Here is a 22,067-nt window from a genome sequence, read left to right as displayed (position 1 = left end):
CTATAATCTAAAATCAGAAAGAAGTAGCTCCAGCAACTATTTCATTAACATTGGTGTCTGGCAATATAAGGAATGCAAAAAGAACCAAAGCAACAGTGATTAAGTTAAATATGTCTCTGGGCAACCTAAGACAGTGATAAGGCAGAATTTTCCATGATATCTCCAGAGGGACAGATATATATGTAGTTATATTTCCAAGCCCTGAACCTATACTACTACACAAATAATAACATCACAATGACAAAAATAATCACTCTAAACTGTTAATCTCCCTCTCACTATTTCAAAGAGACCACAGTCAATTCATGATCGATGATGTCAAAAGCAGCAGGTAAATTTGACTGTATTACTACAAAGTATGGTAATATGCAATTGCTAGAATGAAATCATCACTTGAAAATCTAGTTTGGCAATGTCTTATAAAGAGACTCTCAACATGTCCCACAAATCCGGCTCTAGATATTTAATCCAAAAGCAATGAAAACATGTTTCTGCAAAAACATGCATGTTAATGTTTGTAGTGGCTTTATGCACAATCACCAAAACATGTAAACAACCCAACTGTCCTTCAACTGGTGAATGGATAAACTATTGGTGGTATATCCATACAGTGGGATATTACTTAGCAATAAAAAGAATGAACTACCAATGCACAAAACAACATGGGTGAATCTCAGATGCATTATGCCAAGTGAAAGAAACCACACTCAAAAAGCTACATAATATAATGATTGCATTTACACAAAATTCTGGAAGAGGCAAAATTATAGGTACGGGAAACAGACCTAATGACTGCCAGAGACTGGGCTTGGGGAGGTGCTGACTATAAAGGTGCATGAGCAAATTTCTCAGGGTAGTAGCAATGTTCTGTATCTTGATTGTGGTGGTGGTGGTGGTGGTAACAAAACTGCAAGCATTTGTCAAAACTCATAGAACTGCAGACTAAAATACATACATTTTATTGTATATAAATTGTCACAATAAAACTTATTTAGAAAGGGAGGGGAGAAGAGGATAAGTGTTTCTATCAGAACCAAGTTTTAAGAAAGAAAAAAAGCCCTTTTGAAAAAAACAAAAGCCCATTAATTTGTTACCTGTAATTGATGTCCTTCTGAACCAAAAAAATGACAAGAGTGATTCATAGAGAAAGCTGAACAAAAACATTGATAGACTTAACCTCTAACTGATTTCTCAGAGAACATAGACTTTTAGTCCAGAGACAACCTATACACTATATTTGGGAAACTGTAAAAATGAAATGAGGATTTTTGTGTAATGTAAAAATCACCAGAGGCAAACACAAAAGTCTGTTTTAATTTTAATTCTTACACTTAAAAATCTTGAAAATTATTAGTAAGATGACATATTCTGCATACATACAAATCCCCCCTACTTGTACATTCATAACTTTAGGGTTATTTCTCCAATGTCTGGCTATGCTTTGCTCATTATTGTATCACTGCATTCTAATACAGCTGCCTGAAGTTAAATTACTACCCTGTGAAGTTGCATCCCAGGTTCCTTAGAATTTCTGCTTAAGATAGTAAAAGAAATTGACTGGGGTACCTTGGGTACCTTTCCATTTTTGTCTTCAGTTAAATATTATTATTTAACATATACTAAAAGGTAGTGTCAGGAATCATAATATATTTAAAACAAAATTCAACTTACAAAAAACTTAACATTGATTTACATCAACTTTAGGGCCCAATACTTTTTACATTTGTACGTTTGTACAAATTTATCCATTTATACACACAGTCACAAAATACATGCACAAAATAATTCTTTAAATAATAATTTTAATTTAGAAAAGACCTGAAGATTAAATTCTCAAGTACTTTAACTAAATCACACTTTAAAATTAAACACTAAGAATTCAATAGCCCCAATTCTCCTTTAAATACCACATAGTCTACCCAACTCAAATCCTTTTCAGATCTACATTTTCCTATAAAACAGTGATAAGCAAAGCACACAAGCACACAGCTCCAATTAGCAGAATCATGATGCCCAGAATCAGCTTTAGGGTAGAGAAGCAATAAGAATGGAATTAATCAGCATTTGGTCTAATGGTCTAAGTATGGCGAAAACTTTCAAAGGGACTACTGAATGCCTCTTGAAATTTATGTTTACTTCTGTAGATTAATGCTAAAATGATTCCACTAAACTGATGGATTTTATTTGTAATTTCACTTAAAACAGCAGAACAATATTTCAAAATCCGTACAATATTGCTAATGATGTTAAAATATATGAATCCCTTGGTTGTGGAGTAATTCTTTTCCTCTTCACAGTGGTAGGTTGTGTTAATACAACAATTTTTCTTTTACTGTTCACTAATGAGACAGTAATTGCCATCAGAATCCTACTGGGAATATAGACTTGTATATATAATAGGCCTAAGGACAGGTTTCATTTTATTTATAATGATTCTCAGATACACTGTGTTCTGCATGAATACACCAGTACCAAAATGTTTTCTTTTCTATGGAAGATAAACTGCATATTTTCAGGAATGTGTAAACAGGAGAAATAAATTTAACAGACTTCAGATTCTTCTTTCTAGCAACTAAGTAGAAAAATAATTAAAAGAATGCACACTTTTATCAAAAACCTGTTAACCTTTAATCAGAAACCCTAAAAAGGTGCTATTTTAAAGTTTTTAATGTTTGCATTAGAAACATAACTGCCAGCCTCAGTATGAGTTCCAATGTACAGTAATGTAAAAATGCATATTCCAATTATTGATTGTATATGAAGGAAATTTACAGAAAGATATTTTAATGTATTACTGGCTGACACCACTACCTTCAGAGTTTACTTAGGGTTTATATAAAGATTTCTAGAAATACATTTTAAATAATATTTTCCAGTGGTATGTTTTAGCTGATGAACTACATTTGGGAATTATTGTCCTTGAAACCTCAGGTACCCTTCTCCTAAATATGGTAGGTGTCACTTACCATTCAGCAGGGAAATTAACAAAAGTTCCAATTTATATTCTTAGATTATAATCTTTACCAAAGCCCAAATGAAATGTAAAAAAAGAATAGCACCTTTCATGATGTCCCAAATCTGACAGAAATTCATCTGCATGTCTTTGGAGTACATTTCCTTCTAAATTCTTTAACTTCTTCAATTCACTTTGTAGAAAAAACCAGAGCTCTTTAGCTCCATTTTCAATCCTCCTCCTTAGGATTTCATGATCCTTCCCCAGACCTGCAGTCAAAGAATAAATAGTATCAATATTCCCAACATTTTGATGAAAGAAAATTTTTAATTACTTGTGGTAATATCATCATATTAAATAGGAAAAACACTGTATAATCACCTACCATTTCTAGTTTGTTTCTTATAATTTTCAATCTGTTCTTTGGCCTTCAAAAGTTGTTCTTCTAAAGCACGAACCCTTCCTGAAGCTGGCCCCTGATCAATGGGACCTTCTGGTATCCTGGAGTTCAAAAAAGAAAATGTAAACATTTAGCTTATAAATTATGCAACAAAATTAATGCTTACTTTGCTACAACATATTTCTTGGTAACTCTAGAAGTCACAAACCATATATTAGAAGTACAAAATAAAATTTTCTCTCCAAAGGTGTAGGATAAAGGATAAACAATGGAATGATACTGAACAAAAACAGAAAAAAATAATCTAGCTCAGAGATCTATGATCTTCTAGGAATAAAGGAACCTTTAGGACTGTGTCCTAAAAACTCTCATCATATTACTTAGAAAAACACCATCAGTAGCAAAGTGGTCAATTCTTCATTAGTGTCAAGAGCAACAAAGGTAAAGGAGAGGGTGACAAAAAGGCTTAGGGGAAATAAAGCATTTATCTGAACATGTGCCTGTGTTCAAATAACAAATACAAATTATTTCTGAATTAATCACAATATCGGGCTATGTAAATCTGTGCTCCAATTCATGAACACATGACCTTAGATTATTAAGTATTGGTTTTATAGAAGGGTAAGACAAAACTAGGAGATGGAGTATATTGGGGGAAAAAATTGAAGATTAATGTCCTGTTTATTTCTATCAGAAATGCAAAATATCAGGCAACAATATAAAATGTTGGAACATGGAAGAGGAACTCCAGGATCTCTTGCTTATATTATCAACCTATCTGTACAACTTCCAAATAGGACTGTTTTGTTTTTATATGACTTTGGCAATATTCTGTACTCCATTTTGGCCAAAAAAAGACATCTACATCCCAATCCTGGAACCTATAAATGCTACCTTAGATGGCAAAAGAAACTTTAAATATGTGATTAATTAATTTAAGGATTCTTGAGATGTGATTAATTAATTTAAGGATCTTGAGATGGGCCAAAAAAAGACATCTACATCCCAATCCTGGAACCTATAAATGCTACCTTAGATGGCAAAAGAAACTTTAAATATGTGATTAATTAATTTAAGGATCTTGAGATGTGATTAATTAATTTAAGGATCTTGAGATGGGCCAAAAAAAGACATCTACATCCCAATCCTGGAACCTATAAATGCTACCTTAGATGGCAAAAGAAACTTTAAATATGTGATTAATTAATTTAAGGATCTTGAGATGTGATTAATTAATTTAAGGATCTTGAGATGGGCCAAAAAAAGACATCTACATCCCAATCCTGGAACCTATAAATGCTACCTTAGATGGCAAAAGAAACTTTAAATATGTGATTAATTAATTTAAGGATCTTGAGATGTGATTAATTAATTTAAGGATCTTGAGATGGGCCAAAAAAAGACATCTACATCCCAATCCTGGAACCTATAAATGCTACCTTAGATGGCAAAAGAAACTTTAAATATGTGATTAATTAATTTAAGGATCTTGAGATGTGATTAATTAATTTAAGGATCTTGAGATGGGCCAAAAAAAGACATCTACATCCCAATCCTGGAACCTATAAATGCTACCTTAGATGGCAAAAGAAACTTTAAATATGTGATTAATTAATTTAAGGATCTTGAGATGTGATTAATTAATTTAAGGATCTTGAGATGGGCCAAAAAGACATCTACATCCCAATCCTGGAACCTATAAATGCTACCTTAGATGGCAAAAGAAACTTTAAATATGTGATTAATTAATTTAAGGATCTTGAGATGGGGCAGGTAGTTTTGGATTATCCAGGCGGGCCCTAACTGTAATCACAAAGGTTCTTAAAAGAGGGAGGCAGAGGGAGATTTTACTGCAAAAGAGGAGACGATGGTGTTGCTATTAGCTTTAAAGATGGGGGATGGGGTCATGAGCAACAAATATGAGGAATGCAACTTTAGAAGATGGGAAAAGCAAGGAAACAGATTCTCCCCTAGAGTTTCTCAGTGGAAATATGGCCCTGCTGACACTGGTTTTGGCCCAGTAAAACTCACTTCAGACTTCTGGCTCCCAAACTGTAACAGAATAAATTTCCATTGTTTTGAGCCACAAAGTTTGTGGTATCTGTTACAGCAGCAACAGAAAACTAACACACATACACATATAAATCCATACATCCATCTGTATATATGTATTTGCATAATTATTGTGAAGATTAAATAAATGGCTGATTTTTCTTCCAAAATCTATAAAAGTACTAAGCACAGTATTTGGCAATAAACTATCAGGACTATTGTATCTAGGCTCAGTCATTTTAGGGATGAGCTAAAATCTCAAAATATCTGGGGTATCTATTCTTATCACAATCATTTTAAGGAAATAATTTTTAAAATACACTTGGCAGAACTTAAATTCAGATGTCAACTCAGTCCTTTGATGCAAAGACTCCAATACAGATCTTTTATACCTTTTCAAACACTTTTTTATATAGCAGAGGAAGCCAAATTAACTATTACTTACCTATACCACTTCAGAATACATGTTTAGTAAAGAAGCTCTTGGTATAGCCCTACCAGAGTAAATGAGGTATTCTGTAATTGTATTCATTAACACTGAACAGCAGCATGAAAAATAACCATTCTCTAATCATGAGTATCCCAGGCTACAAAATTTGAATTACAAAGCCTTCATTTGTATACCTACAAAGTGAATAATGATAAAATAAATAGAGTTATTAGGTGCACAATTACCCAATTTATAAGCTCAAATGTGCATACATTCATAAATGAGGCATTTCCTGGCATATAGTTTTTAAAATCTGCCTCTTAATCTCTTTCTGAATTAGATGGCTAATTTCTAGGAAATAATTTGAAAACAGAATAAAACTACTACCTCTTGGAATTAATTTTGACAGCAATATGCCATAGGACATTGAATGTCCTTTTCCAGAACATATCTTAATGACATAACATTTCAGACAATACAAAGGTATGTCTAGGTTCTGCTTTTTATCTCATTTCTGCATATATTGATGGAAAAACATTAGTGTAAAATGGGCAAGAAAAAACAGCATAAAATCATTTCGGATTTCAGTTAAGTACTAAATGCAATCTAATTTTAATAAAACATACATGAATAAGTAATTTATATTACACTATAATATATAATAATCAAATCCAACTTGGATAAACTGTAGATAAAAGTAATAGAGGAGCCAATGTAAAAAAAGTACACAATAAGGACTATTCTTTCCAAAACCCATCCAGAAGAGTCAATCTGCAAGGACATTATCTGAATATTTGGGGTTTGAGGTGTTTTTTTTTTTAATCATACTCACTATGCAAAAAATATATAGGACATCTTCTGGCCAAGATGAAGCAACAGAGATTAAATTTACCAAAATGCCTGAAACAACTGAAAACCCAGACAAAATGTATGAAACAATGATTTAATAAAACCGGAATCAGGAGATACCCACTAGAAAGATGGCAAAATAGGTGGTTCCCAACTTCTGTCCCCTTCAGGGAAAGGGCAACTAGTACTGTCTATAGACAAGATACTTGTGAAGATACTAGAACATGGTGGTGAGGCTGAAGCATCCACTTGAGCCACAAAAACCAAGAAAAAACTCATTAGAATAAGGTTAACAGGAGCAGTTTCACTTTGACTGCATTGCTCCTCCCCCAGGTCAGTGCAGTGCTGCACAAGGGGGTTCCCTTGGTCCTACAGTTTCTCCAGTGAGAAAAGGAAGAGTGCAAAGTGGACATCAAGCTTCCCTAGCATACCTGATGCCTCCTGGGAGCTCCACTTAAGAAATGCCTCACAGAGAACACTGGGAGAATCAGCTACAGATAGACAAGGGGAAAGGGACTCATAGCAACAAGTGTGCAGATCTTGGCCAAGTGCATTCCTGTTAGTTGTGGGGCCTGAGCAGAGATCCCAGATCCTGGCTCTGATCATTTGCAGAGCTGAGCCAGTGCCTCAAACTGGCCAGGGAGCTTAAATGGCAGTTCTGCTTGGTTTGGGTCCCCAGCCAAAGGGATACCTTGGTGAGGAGCCCCACCTACACAAGAAGCAATCAGCAGCCCTGATAAATGCTGAGCATAGCCTCCATTCCACTTAAGCAGGAAGCCTGCCCTAAGCTGCTGGGCCTATGCAGCACATCCCATGGCCCACTAAAGCCGTCAATGGCCACACCTAACTGCTGAGCATAGTCTCCAGCCCCACCCAACAAGGAAGCCTGACCAAAGATGCCAGGCAGCCATGGGCAGCATACAATACTTCCTGTGGCCTACCTAGGCAGTGAAGCAAGTCAGAAGCCCCATCAAACTGCTAAGTATAGCCTCCATAGCCTCCAGCAGCTCCTGATAGGGAATCATGGCCATGGATCCCAGGCAGCCACAGAGCCCATTCTACAGCTCCATTCAGGTAGTGAGCTAACCCCAGCAGCACCACCCTACTGTTGAGCATAGCTTCCAGCCCTGCCTCACAAGATTCCCAGCCAGAGACCCTGGTCAGCTCTCAACCTGACAGCTCCATCCAGCCACACAGACAGCCTACAGCTCCATCCAATTGCTGGGCATAGCTTGCAGGCTCACCCAGACAGAATGCACAGCCAGTCACCCCACCTAATCACAAAGCATAGCCTGTGGCTCCACCTGACCAGTGAGCCCATAAGGTAACCCTGCCTGACCATGGAGCACAGCCTCCAGTCCCATCCAACTGTGGGGTGCAGCTGGTAGTCCTTCCCCAATAGGAAGCCCAGCAAGAGATACTGTCAAACGGCAGAGCACAGCCAGTAGCCTGCTCAATTGTACAGCCTAGCCTACAGCCCCATCCAACTTGGGGTACAGCCTACAGCCCCATCTGATCAAGGAGTACAGCTTGAATTCCCATCTGATTGCAAAGCCCTGTGTATATAGCCTTAATTGAATGTAGAGTCCAGCCAATGGCACCATCAAGCAAGGGGGCACGACTGGGGGACTCCAATTGACTAGAAGCAAATTCAGAGTTCAGCATGTGGGCTTGCCCAATCCCAGAGTGCAACCAGAAATACCTACGACCCTGCCAGGAAACATAACCTGCAACCTGTGCAACCTTATGTGACTGCAAAGCCCAGCAAGTAGCTCTACCTGAACACAGATACAAGCCAGCATTTATGCTTGAATGCAGAGCCCAGCCATCAGACCCAACAGACTACAGAACACTGGCAGTGTCCCCAAACAACCTTAGAGCACAGACATCGGCCCCACCCAACTAGAGACCCTGAGAGCAAGCACTGCTTGCCAGAAGCTCCTAGCAGCTGCTTGCAGAAGCCTCAGCTGAGCTGAATGGTGAATGTCTTTCCCAGCCAAAGCAAACCTAAAAAGGCTGGAAAAGAAACTGCTTCCTCAAATGAGCAAATACCAATATAAGAATATGAGGATCAGGAAGAATCAAGTAAGCATGACACCACCAAAAGAAACTAAAAAAGCTTTAATAACTAACCTTAAAGAAATAAAGATAAAAAAATAAATAAATAATTAAAAATTTAAAAAAAAGAATCTATTAACTATCTAAAAAAGAATTCAGAACAATCCTTTTAAAGGAATTTGGTAACTACAAAATACAGATAAGCAACTAAACAAAATTAGGAAAACAATACATGAACAAGATGGGAGGTTCAACAAAGAAACAGAAACTGTAAAAAAATAAAATAAAATAAAAAAGCAATTCTAGAGCTGGAAAATACAATAACTGAACTGAAGAATTCAATAGAGAGCTTCAAAAATAGATCTAAGCAAGCAGCAGAAAAAATTAGTGAATTTAAAGCAGGTCATTTGAAATTATCCAGTCAAAAGAGCAAGAAGAAAGAATTTTAGAAAGTGAAAAAGACTATATGAATTATGGGATTCCATAAGAGAAACAATCTATAGTTATTGGAGTCCCAGAAGGAAAAGAAAAAGAGAAAGGGGCAGAAAGCTTATTTAAAGATACAACTTCCCAAATCTGGTGAGAGATCTGGACATCATTTCATGCAGCCTGAACGTCCCTGAAAAGTTTCAACCCCAAAAAATCTCCTCTTAGGCACATTATAATAAAACTATCTAAAATCAAAGACAGAAAAATTTAAAAGCAGCAAGAGAAAAAAAAAATCCTCACATACAAGGGAACCTCCATGAGACTATTAGTGGCTTTCTCAGCAGAAACCTTGCAGGTCAGGAGAGAGTGGGATAATATATTCAAAGTGCTGTAAGAAAAATACTACCAACCAAGAACACTGTATCTGATATGCTCTCCTTCAAAAACAAAGTAGAGATAAAGAACTTCCAACAACAACAAAAGTTGAGAGAGGTCATCACCACCAGATCAGCCTTATTAGAAGTGCTAAAAGTTCTTTAAGCTAAAATGAAAAGATGCTGATTAGTAACATGAAAACACATAAAAATATAAAACACAGTAGTAAAGGAAAGTATATAACCAAATTCAGAACACCACAGTACTCTAATATGCTAGTGTTTTAATCATTTCATTCTGGTATAAAAGTTAAAAGACTGACTATAACTACAATTATTTGTTAACCCCTATGCAACATAAAAAGATATAACTGTGACATCAAAGCATAAAATGTGAGGAGAGAGTAAAAGGGTAGAGGTTTTTGTCTATGATCAAAGTTAGATTGTAATCAGCTTAAAATAGACCTGTAAGATGTTTCATGTAACTCTCATGGTAACCACAAAACAAAACCAACAGTAGATGCACAAAAGATAAAGAGAACAGAATCAAAGAATACTACCAAGTAAAATCATCAATCACAAAGGAAGATAGCAAGAGAGGAAGAAAGAAGGGAAAAACTACAAAACATCCAGAAAATAATTAATATGATGGCATTATTGTTTACCTATCAGTAAGTACTTTAAATGTAAATGGATTAAAATCTCCAATCAAAAGGAATACAGTGACTGAATGGCTAAAAAAAACAAGATCTAAATACCCGCTGCTTAAGGACAGATACAGACTTCCAGTGAAAGGATGAAAAATGATATTCCATGAAAATGGTAACAAAAGAGAGCAGGGGTAACTATACTTATACCAGACAAAATAGACTTTAAGTCAAAAACTGCAAAAAAAGATAAAGAAGTTCATTATAGAATGATAAAGATGTTAGTCCCCCAAGAGTACATATCAATTATAAACATATACATACCTAACATTAGAGCACCTAAATATACTAAGCAACTATTATCAGATCTGAAGGGAGAAACAGACAATAATAATAGCAGGTTCTACTACTATTGTGGGGACCCAACCTCCAACAATGGACTGATCATCCAAACAAAATTAATACGGGAATACTGGATTCAAACTATACTTTAGACAAAATGGACCTCATAGACACATACAGAACATTTCAACCAGCAGCAGAATACACACTCAAGCACATACAGAACATTCCAACCAACAGCAGTAGAATGCACATCTGGAACAGTCTCTAGGACAGATCATATTTTACGTCACAAGAAATCTCTTAGCAAATTTAGAAGATTGAAATCATACCAAGTATCTATCTTTCCTGACCAAATGGTATGAAACAAGAACTAGTTAACAAGAGAAAAAAAGCAAAATCCACAAACATATAGAAATAAAAAACCAGACTCCTGAGTAAAGAATGGGCCAAGAGAAAAACAAAAAGGAAATAAAAAAAAAATCTTGAAACAAATGAAAATGGAAACCAACATACATAGGGGATACAGAAAAGCAGATCTAAGACTGAAGTTGATAGTGATAAATACTTACATTAGGAAATGAGACATTCAAATAAACAAGCTAAATTTACATTTTAAGGAAATGGAAAAAGAACAAACTAAATCCAAATAAGCAGAAGGAAGGAAATACAAAAATATGAGCAGAAAGAAAATAAAATGAAGAAGAGGAAAACAATAAGACAGCTGAATGAAACTAAGTCAGTTTTTTTGAAAGATAAGCAAGACCAATGAATCTTTAGCTAGATTTACCAAGAAAAAAAAAAAGACAAAAAAAAATTAGAGGTTTTTTAGGGTTCTTTGCAAGGAGACTTGGCACAAAGTTGTAGCATACCAATAGCAGCGGTTGCCACCGTTTTGTCTTCAGCTTCATGATGTTTCCCATGGCCAAAAATGCTCTAAGTTGTCTCCATGTTCAAAGCACTCAGCAAACAATGGCAAGATAGAGCCACCCGAAAGGGACACCTGATTTCCACGACGAATATGGCAATGCTGTATTAGCTAGTAGAGCCACTTTCTGTGTTGCTGTATGGACATATACAGCAACACAAACTGGAATGGAATGGAACCTGTCTCCTGTTGGCAGAGTCAACCCAAAGGAATGGAGAGATCAATAATCAACCCAGCTGGTGTATTATTGAATTGCTTCAAAACCAACTCATAACTGATGCCAAGTAAAAGTACTGTGGACCCATTAAAATATGGCATGGTTGAAGAAATAAAATACATTTGAAACCTTAAAAACAATTAGAGATTAAAGAGAAGACATTATAATTGATACCACAGAAATTCAAAGAATTGTAAGAGACTATTATGAATAATTATATGCCAACAAATTGGACCACCTAGGAGAAATGAGTAAATTCCTAAAAACATACAATCTAGCAAGAAATTAAAAAATCTGAATACACTAATAATGAATAAGAAGATTGAGCAAGTAACCAAAACTCTCCCAACAAAGAAAAGTTCAGTACCAGACAGCTTCAAGGGCAAATTCTACAAAACATTAAAAAAAAAAAATTAATGCCAATCCTTTTCAAACTGTTCCAGAAAACTGAAAACAGGGAAGACTTCCAAATTCATTTTGCAAGGCCAGCATTACCCTGCTACCAGAGCCACATAAGGACACCACAAGGAAAGAAAATTACAAGCTAATATCCTTGATATATATAGATAAAAAATTCTCAACAAAATACTAGCAAACCAAATTAAACAGCACATTAAAAGGATAATGTATACCATGACAAGTAGGATTCATTCCTAGGATGCAAGGATGGTTCAATATATGTTATTAAGTCTGATATATCACATTAATAGAACAAACTATAATAATCATATGATTATCTCAATAGATTCTGAAAAAGCATTTGATAAAATTCAACATTCTTTCATGATAAAATGTCTCAACAAAGTGGGTATAGAAGGAATGTATCTCTACATAAGAGGTCATATATCATAAGCCTACAGCTAACAGACTCAATTGTAGAAGGTTGAAAGCTTTTCCTTTTAAGATCAGGAACAACACAAAGGAACCCACTCTAACTACTCCTATTAAACATAGTACTGGAACTCATAGCCAGAATAATCAGGCAAGAAAAAGAAATAAAAAGCACCCAATTCAGAAAGGAAAGAGTAAAACTGTCTTTGTTTGCAGATGATATAACCTTGTATATAAAAAATCCTAAGGACTCCACAAAAAAAATTGTTAGAACAAATCAATAAATTCAGTAAAGTATCAGGATACAAAAGAAACATACAAAAATCAATTACATTTCTATACACTAATAATGAAACACCTGAAAAAGAAATTTTTAAAAATCCACTCACAACAGCACCAAAACAAAAAACAAAAAAAAACCCTCAGGAATAAAAGGATGGGTAAAAGGTTTGTACTCTGAAAACTATAAGACTTTGATGAAAAAAGATAGAAACAGGGGCGCCTGGGTGGCTCAGTCATTAAACATCTGCCTTCAGCTCAGTGTGTGATTCCAGCGTTCTGGGATCGAACCCCGCATCAGGCTCCTCCACTGGGAGCCTGCTTCTTCCTCTCCCAGTCCCCCTGCTTGTGTTCCCTCTCTCGCTGGCTGTCTCTCTCTCTGTCAAATAAATAAATAAAATCTTTAAAAAAATATTAAGAAAGAAAAATACTCATGTTCTTAAATCAGAAAAATTAACACTGTAAAATATCCATACTACCCAAGCTATCTATAGATTCAACACAATTCCTGCCATAATTCCAATGACATTTTTCACAGAAATAAAAAAAAAATCCCAAAATCTGTATGGAAACTGAATAGACAAAGCAATACTAAGAAAGAACAAGGTTGGAGGCATCACACTTCCTCATTTCAAACTCTACTGCAAAGCTGTAGCATATAAAGCAGTATGGCATGGCATAAAAAAACAGATATACTGACCAATGGAACAGAATCAAGAGCTCAGAAATAAAGCCTTGCACACAGAGTGAACTAATATTTAACAAGGGAGCCAGGAATACTTAATGTGGAAAGGATAGTTCTCAAGAAATGATGCCGGGAAAACTGGATAATCATATGCAAAAGAATGAAATTCGACCTCATCTTACCACCACTCACAAAATTTAACTCAAAATGGATTAAAAACTTAAGTGAAAGACCAAAACCATAAAACTCTAGAAGGAAACATAAAGAAAAACCTGACACTGGTCTTAGCAATGACTTTTTGGGTATGACAGCAAAAGCATAAGCAACAAAAGCAAAAACCAATAACTGGGACTACATCAAATTAAGAAGTGTTTGCATAGCAATCAAAATGATCAACAGAATGAAAAGGCAATCTATTGAATGGGAGAAAATATCTGCAAACCATATATCCGATAAGGGGCTAATATCAAATATCTATAACATGCAACTCAGTGCAAAAACTGAAAAAAAATATCATCTAATTAAAAAATTAGTAAAGGACCCAAATACACATTTTTCCAAAGTCAACATATAAATGGCTAACATTTGCAAAGGTACATGCAGGATAATCAACATCACTAATCATCAGGAAAATGCAAATGAAAACCACAATGAGATATCACCTCACACCTGTAAGAATAGTCGTCATCAAATAGAAAAGAGATAACAAGAGCTAGTAAGGATGTGGAGAAAAGGGAAACTTTTACACTACTGGTAGGAATGTAAATTGATTCAGTCTCTATGGAAAACAGTATGGACATTCCTTACAAATTTAAAAACAGGACTACCATATGATCCAGTAATCCTACTGGGTATATATCCAAAGGAAATAAAATCAGTATCTCCAAGAACTACCTGCATTTCCATGTTAAACGCATCATTATTCACAATACCCAAAGCATGAGAAAAACCTAAGTGTCTATTGATGGATGACTAGATAAAGAATATATGGTATATACGGGGTGTGTGTGTGTTGGCATTGGGTGTACACACACACACACACACACACACACACACACACACAGAGGTATATTATTCAGCCCTAACAAAGGTGGAAATCCTGCCACTTGCAACAACACACATGAACCTTGAGGGCATTATGCAAAATGAACTAAGACAGAAAAAGACAGATGCTGTACAACCTCACTTTTATGTGAAATATAAAAATTACAAACTCACAAAAATGGAAAGTAGACTGGTAGTTGCCAAGGGCTGAGGGGTGGAGAAAATGGGGAGATGTTGGTCAAAGGGTATAAACTTATGATTTGAAGATGAATAAATTCTGGGGAATTTAATGTACAGCATAGTGACTACAGTTAACAATACTGTATTGTATACTCAAAGAGAATAGACCGTCAATGTTCTCACTACAAAAAAAAAAAAGGTAACTATGTGTTGAGATGGTTGTGTTAACTAATCTTTTAGTGGTAATCATTTCATAATATAGAAATGTACCAAACCATGTTGTACACCCTAACCTTACAGAGTTATATCCCAATAAAGTTGAAAAAACACTGGAATCAGACAACAAAGGGCAGTGACTCCCAGAGAAGGAATATAAATGATGACAGCCCTTCTATTGCCCCAGTTTACTGCCTTGAGAGAGATTCCTGACTACAGAAAAGGAGAATTCAGGTGGAGCCTGGTAAATTTTCTGAAGTGATGAAGCTGTGTCTAAAAAAACTAAGACAGTTAGAGTTTGGATGACCAAAGTACCATAGAAGAGAGAGGTGAACTGGGAGAAAACTCCAGAGATACGCATAGGTACTACTTGACAATCAGCACAGTATGTAAAGAAACTGCTGAAGGCTGAGAAAATAATTCCCTAAAAGAATTAATGAAATCATTAATCAGAATTAATGAAATCCTGGCATTCATACAGGGTTGGGAACAGTTCCTGATCTTACCAGCTAAACTGAAAAACCTCATAATTCATGGGGCACTGGGGATATTGTTCAGAGGATTTGGTATCAGTTAGTGGGGGAATTAGCCACAGACTAAACATTACTTGGGTCCTGCCTAACATTTCTTAAAGGGAAGACCCCAAAGGATCAAACTACTATCAAGTAACTCAACTGCATCCCAGAACAAAGCTTAAGAATATTTGGAAAAACACAAATGTATTCTAGTAAGCAGTGAACCAGGACCTAGGTACAAATAAACAATATTAGGAATGAAAAGAGAATGATAAACATAGCTCGGGAATGTTAAAATTCATCACAAAGTACTATAAACATTTTCAGGCACTTAAAAACATGGAAAAAGTAAATAATTTCTAGAAGAAACTAAATTACCAAACAGATTAAAAAAGAAACAGATATTGAATCACTAGCCAAAAACCTACTGAATTAAAAAAAAAACTCTAGGTCCAGGCATTTTTATTTATTTATTTATTTAAAAAGATTTTATTTATTCATTTATGAGAGACAGAAAGAGAGGCAGAGGCAGAGGGAGAAGAAGGTTCCCCGCAGAGCAGGGAGCCTGATGAGGGACTTGACCCCGGGATGCTCGGATCACAACGGGAGCTGAAGGCAGACCCTTAACCTATGGAGCCACCCAGATGCTCCTACACATTTTTATATATGGGTTATAAAAATCTTCATAAAACAGTTATCTGAATTGAAGTTTTCTATGGATTATATTAAGAGAGGATTCTCTAAAATTCCATTCCTGGGATTAGTATAAAGTTGATATAAAAGGAGTATAAAGATCAAGAAAAGGAAAATAAAGCCAATTCAATTTAAAACTTATTTTCAAACTCTGAAGTGATATATTAACAAATACAGCAATGTATTTAACCTTACATCATGACTATACATACTTAATCCAAGAATAACAGATTGATTAATGATTAGAAAAGCTATTCATGTAAATTCATTGCATTAACAATTAAAGCAAATAAAATTACGAGCTCAATAGAACAAGGAAAAAAAAACTGTTCAACAAATTTTAAAATTTACTCATTATAAAATTCTTAACAAGAAATGGTAGGTAAATTCCTTAACTTGATAAGGTGTTCTCTATCATAAATTCATAGTAAATATCACATTCCATGGATCAAATAATCAAAAGTATTCCTTTAAATGTTAAGAACAAAAGAAGGAATGTCTGCCCTTCACTGCTTCTATGCACCACTGTGCTGGAAGTCCTAGCCAAGGTAGTAAGAAGGAATTAAGACAAGTAGAGAAAAGGAAGAACTAGTGTGTTATTCACAGATGATATGATCTCTAATGTAGAAAATCCAAAATAATCTACAAATTAATTATACCAGAAGAGTTCGGAGGATTTGCTAGATATAATATGAAGGTATAAAAATTAATGTTCCTAAACAATAATAAGCACAAATTACAAAATGTATCTTTAAAAAATATCACATTTAAAATAGTAACTAAAAAACAATCAAGTACTGAGGAATAAATCTAACAAAAGAGCGACATGATTTGTATGGGGAAAAAAACCCACGCATTTTCTGAGGAAGTAATTGTTCCCCAAATTGATTTATGTATTAGATGCAATTCTAATAAAAAATTACCAAAAAAATTTCATTGAATTTGACAAGGTGATCCTAAAATTCATATGAAAAACCAAATGCCTCAAATAGACTAGGTAATTTTGCAAAATAATAATTAAAACATTAAAACAGTGTGGTATTGGCATAAGGTCAGATAAACAGACTAATGGAACAGAATAAAATACCTAGAAATAGATCCAGCATGTATGACAGAGGTATCATTCTAAATTACTAGGGAAAAGATAAATTACTCAATGAATGATGACTGAGATATCTGGCTCCCTACCTGGAAAATGTGAAAAATAATCCAACAATTAAAGCTTTAAATTTTTAGAAGAAATTTTACATTCTTCAAGATCTTGGGAAAGAGAAGAATTTTAAAAATAAGATTTTAAAAGTCCAGGGACACCTGGGTGGCTCAGTCGGTTGAGTGTCTGCCTTAGATTCAGGTTCAGGTCATGATCCCAGAGTCCTGGGATAAGCCCCACCTGGGAGGAAAAAAAAATCCCTGCTCATCGGGGAGTTAGCTTCTGCCTCTGCCTCTCCCGCCCCCACTCAAGCACATACACGAGCTCATTGTCTCTCTCTAACAAATAAAATTTAAAAAAAGAAAAAAGATTTTAAAAGTCCAAACCATAAAAAGATTGATAAATCTGACCACTCTGAATAGTTTATATGCAAGTCATAGATGTACAGAAGAGAATGGAAAATACCTAATTATTATCTAGGTTACATAAAGAAAAAATCTAATAGAAAAATGTGCAAAGAAATGTGCATAGAAAAGGACTTTACTGATTAATACTCCTGAGAAGTGATCAACTATAAAATTTTACTAATTAGGATATTCAAATTAAAACAGAGATACCATTTCTCACCTATTCGACTGACGACAATTAAAAAGTGTGATACTGAACACTGGTGAGGACATAGGGCAGTATTTGGAACTACTGTATTAGTTTGCTAGGGCTGTCATAACAAAATACAATGAACCGGTGGCTTAAACAAAAGAAACTTATTTTCCCACAGTTATGAAGGTTAAAAGTCCAAAATCAGGGTTTGGTTTCTTCTGAGGCCTTTTTCTTTGGCTTGCAGAGAGCCACCTTCTCATGTGTGTTCACATGGTCTTTCTTCTGTGAGTGACTCCCTGATGTCTCTTTTGTGTATCCAAGTATCCTCTTCTTACAAGGACACCAGTTAGATTGTTTTAAGGACATTCCTAATGGCTTCATTTTAACTAATAACCTCTTTAAAAGCCCTACTCCAAATACAATCACATTCTGAACTATTGGGGGATATGGGTTCAACATATAAATCTGAGGGGCAGGGGCGACACAGCTCAGCCCGTAACATATAATAAATGTAGAGTGGTATAAGTAGAACAATCCATTTATAAAATAACCATGAAGTTACTTCAAAGTCAAGGATGCCCATATATTAAAACTCAGGATATGTCCTTCCAGGCAATCACCCTAGGGAGACTTTAGCATATGAACAAAAGAAGGTACTTTCTATTCATCGACAGAGTAATGGGTATATCTCCAAGAATGACTTATGCAAAATCCTGCACAAGTATCACAATGTTGAATGAAAGAGGTCACAGAATACATACATATGTAGTATGAAACATTCATATAAATCTTTAAAACATATACAACATGCTTTCATACAGATAAATAATAAAAGAATAAAAGTATGGACAGAAGGTATATATGACACTCAGAATAGTGATTACCTCTGGGAAGGGAGGAATGAAAATGGGATTGAGGAAGGGAGTATTATCTGTACTTTTTCTAACAATCTGAAGCAAAATGTCAACACTTATTCAATAGGAGTGACAGAGACAAGGAATTACTTATTTTCTGAGCTATATGTATGTATTAAAAATACTCTTTAATTAATTGCAGAGACATCCCTTAATGAAAAAACTAGATAAAAATTGGTAAGATGTTCATCATTAATGCTATTTAACTCTCAACTTCCAGCATCATGCAATACTGCATATTAGAATACTGCTATAAAAATATCAAGTGGAATGTCCTTTATTTAAAGGAGATTAACCAACATAGTTATTCATTGTCTACCTAAACTTTCATCATTCCTATATGAGACGAGCTCCTAAAATAAAAAGAATTAAAAACAAAAAAAAAAAAGAAAGAACACAGTCTATAAAGAGAATCTAAAATAGTGGCACCCTATCAATAAACCACTAAGACTAACATAAATTTGGACCATTTATAAATATGAACTAAATTGGCTGAAAACTGGTATTATACTCAATAACTCACAGGTGCTCAATATTTTTTCAGTTAGAATTTCATGGGACTAAAATATTCCCAGCAAAAGCACAAAAAAATAATTACATTTATTCAAATGTCAAGCTTTGCCAAGGGTCTGTCAAATTAGATGGAAGAGCCAGGCCCTCTCTCTATTGAGAGAAAATACCATTTTATTCAAATGAACTGCTTATACCATTATACCTATCCATTTTACCTAATGTGCAGAAATTAGAAATGGAACCCAAGAAGAAGTAGAAGGGTCAAACAACCACATCAGTTTTAACAGAATAATCACATGGGATAATCTGTATCCAAATTCAGCTCTGTGATACTATAATATCAACATTAAATAGAGGTCTCAGGCTCAATTCCCCAAGGAAATCTGTGACCAAGTTTATTTTGACAAGTGAAATAGAAAGTGTAAATTAGACCATTCTTTCATCATCCAACAGCCTAAAACACAACAATTCAGACTGAGAGTTGTCCCTGCTCACTTCAAAGTGACAACAGCACCCCTGTTAAAAGAAGGCATTTTGGACAAAATATACAAATTAAGGTAATGAGTGATTGTTTTAAAAACTGAAGGTTTTACGTCCAGATTTTTTTTTTTACAAGTGTAATTGCTTATTTGCTTATTCATTGTACTGTGAATTTTTCTTAAATCTTAAAGTTTCTTTGAAAATATAGTACATGAATAGAGGTTTATTTCTTTTTTAAGGTACAAGATTATATATAATGAATAACAAGTCCAGTCCCCATGGACAATCACTGTGGGCAACATCTTAAGCATTTTTCCAAAAATGTTTACACACACACACACACACACACACACACACAGCTACAAAACATTCATTTTATAGAAACATCATAATCTATTTAACCCATCCCCTACTGATGGTGATTTTTGTTGTTTCTATAACCACATACTTAAAATAAAAGCTTGTTTCTCCTCTCTGCTACATTCAAATCTGTGAGGGCACTATTTTATATCTAGCATTTGACACATTCTCTAACACACCTTAAATGCTTCATAAATATTTTTTGAATAAATGAACTGGCAAACAAACAAACAAATCACTATCAGAGCCAAGGGGAAAAAGAAGATGGTGGTAAAGGAAGGGAAAACAACAAAGCTCTGTTTGTAGCCAGTTACAGTGAGAAACGAAGATCAGTGAGAAGTAACAATAAAGCACTTGTGAAATTGAAATATGAGTAAATGGAAAATCCAATTAGTTTATCAAAAATCCAGTTGCCGCACTTGTTTTTGTTTTGGTTTTTTTTTTCCAAATTCATGGTTTTCATTAAGAATGAACACTTTTAATGTAAGAAAATGCTCACAATACAGGTCGTTGTAAAAAATTTGGACATTTTATTCTAGGTTTGTTTAAAATAAGTGTCCAATCCTGGCCTTATTATCAAGTTATTCCACTGTTAACATCCATTGTTTTTTGGAGAAATTCCTACATTCCAACATTCTCAATTTTCTTCATGTCCTCAAAGCTAATTTTCTTCATGTCCTCAAAGGGCAAGAACCTTTGGTGAGAATATCTTCCGGGCAGAGGATTTACAGACTACTGAATTTTTGTCAAAGCTTATATACTAAGTAGATGTGATAAACTATTATTGGAAGTCTCTTCTTACAAATTAGGAAAGTAGTGAATGGTTTTATTAAGAAACGGAAAGACCTTGGTTGCCTGCCAAATCATGCTACTACAGATCTTTTATTTATTTATTTATTTATTTTTAAAAGATTTTATTTATTTATTCGACAGAGATAGAGACAGCCAGCGAGAGAGGGAACACAAGCAGGAGGAGTGGGAGAGGAAGAAGCAGGCTCATGGCGGAGGAGCCCGATGTGGGGCTCGATCCCATAACGCCGGGATCACGCCCTGAGCCGAAGGCAGACGCTTAACCACTGTGCCACCCAGGCACCCCTACTACAGATCTTTTAGATGAAAGGTTTGAAGGTAGAATAAAATGGTAACACTAGATTACTAAGTAAAGCAGAACCCCTAGGACAAAATGTTGAAAAAAGAGACTTGGCAACCTTGCAAACCACAGAGTATCTCTGGATGTCTGACCCAGAAATGTATCCTCAAATTCTTCTAAACACAGACTTCCTACAAGGTAGTGGGTCAGGCCTTTATATGACATAGGCCCAAACTTGAGTAGCTTAATTACAACCCTGTACCAGCCCTTCCCTAGCATGAGTAAGAATTTAGAACATTTCAGAAAATACTCATATCAAACTAGAATATATTAAAGTAAATAAAATTAGGGGTGCCTTGGTGGCTCAATCAGTTAAGCATCTGCCTTTGACTCAGGTCATGATCCCAGAGTCCTGGGATGGAGCCCCATTTCTTCCGGCTCTCTGCTCCATGGGGAACCTACTGCTCTCTCTCCTTCTGCCTGCCACTCCGCCTGCTTGTGCTCCCTGTCAAATAAATAAATAAAATCTTAAAATAAAAATAAAAAATTTAAAAAGTAAATAAAATTATGCTTTGGAAAATAAAATCTAAAAGGGTACTTTTTTGTCTCCTTTCAGGTACACCTTCAATTTTTAAAAAAAAAATGCTTAAAAGAAATGCTGTTAAAAGCATGCATGGAAAGGAGGAAACTGCAAGTTTTCTCAATAAGTTTAGGATATCTTTTTTCCCCTCTTCCTCCAATTTCTTTTTATAAAAATGATTATCTTATTTATATGCCTGATACTAGAGTGGGCAGCATATTCTGAAAATCATATTTTCTGTTTACTAGTGCTGATGAC

General features: G+C 35.0%; 1 protein-coding gene and 1 pseudogene across 11 annotated transcripts in view; one reads left to right on the top strand and one right to left on the bottom strand.

Annotated features, from left to right (window-relative positions):
• Positions 1–22,067, bottom strand: part of FUT8 (fucosyltransferase 8) — a 296,269-nt gene that overhangs the window by 98,634 nt on the left and 175,568 nt on the right. For all 11 annotated transcript variants that reach the window (XM_034643016.1, XM_034643008.1, XM_034643013.1 and 8 more), the window contains 2 exons: positions 3,339–3,454; positions 3,060–3,222 (listed from right to left, as the gene is read on the bottom strand). In XM_034643016.1, the coding sequence (XP_034498907.1) occupies positions 3,060–3,222; positions 3,339–3,454 (279 nt within the window). The remainder of the gene's footprint in view (positions 1–3,059; positions 3,223–3,338; positions 3,455–22,067) is intronic.
• LOC105234836 lies at positions 11,438–11,689 on the top strand (annotated as a pseudogene).

Source organism: Ailuropoda melanoleuca, chromosome 14, assembly GCF_002007445.2.
Source record: "Ailuropoda melanoleuca isolate Jingjing chromosome 14, ASM200744v2, whole genome shotgun sequence".
NCBI classification, from domain to species: Eukaryota; Metazoa; Chordata; class Mammalia; order Carnivora; family Ursidae; genus Ailuropoda; species Ailuropoda melanoleuca.
The sequence above is the reverse complement of the archived record's forward strand: the minus strand, read 5'-3'. Positions and strand labels throughout refer to the sequence as shown.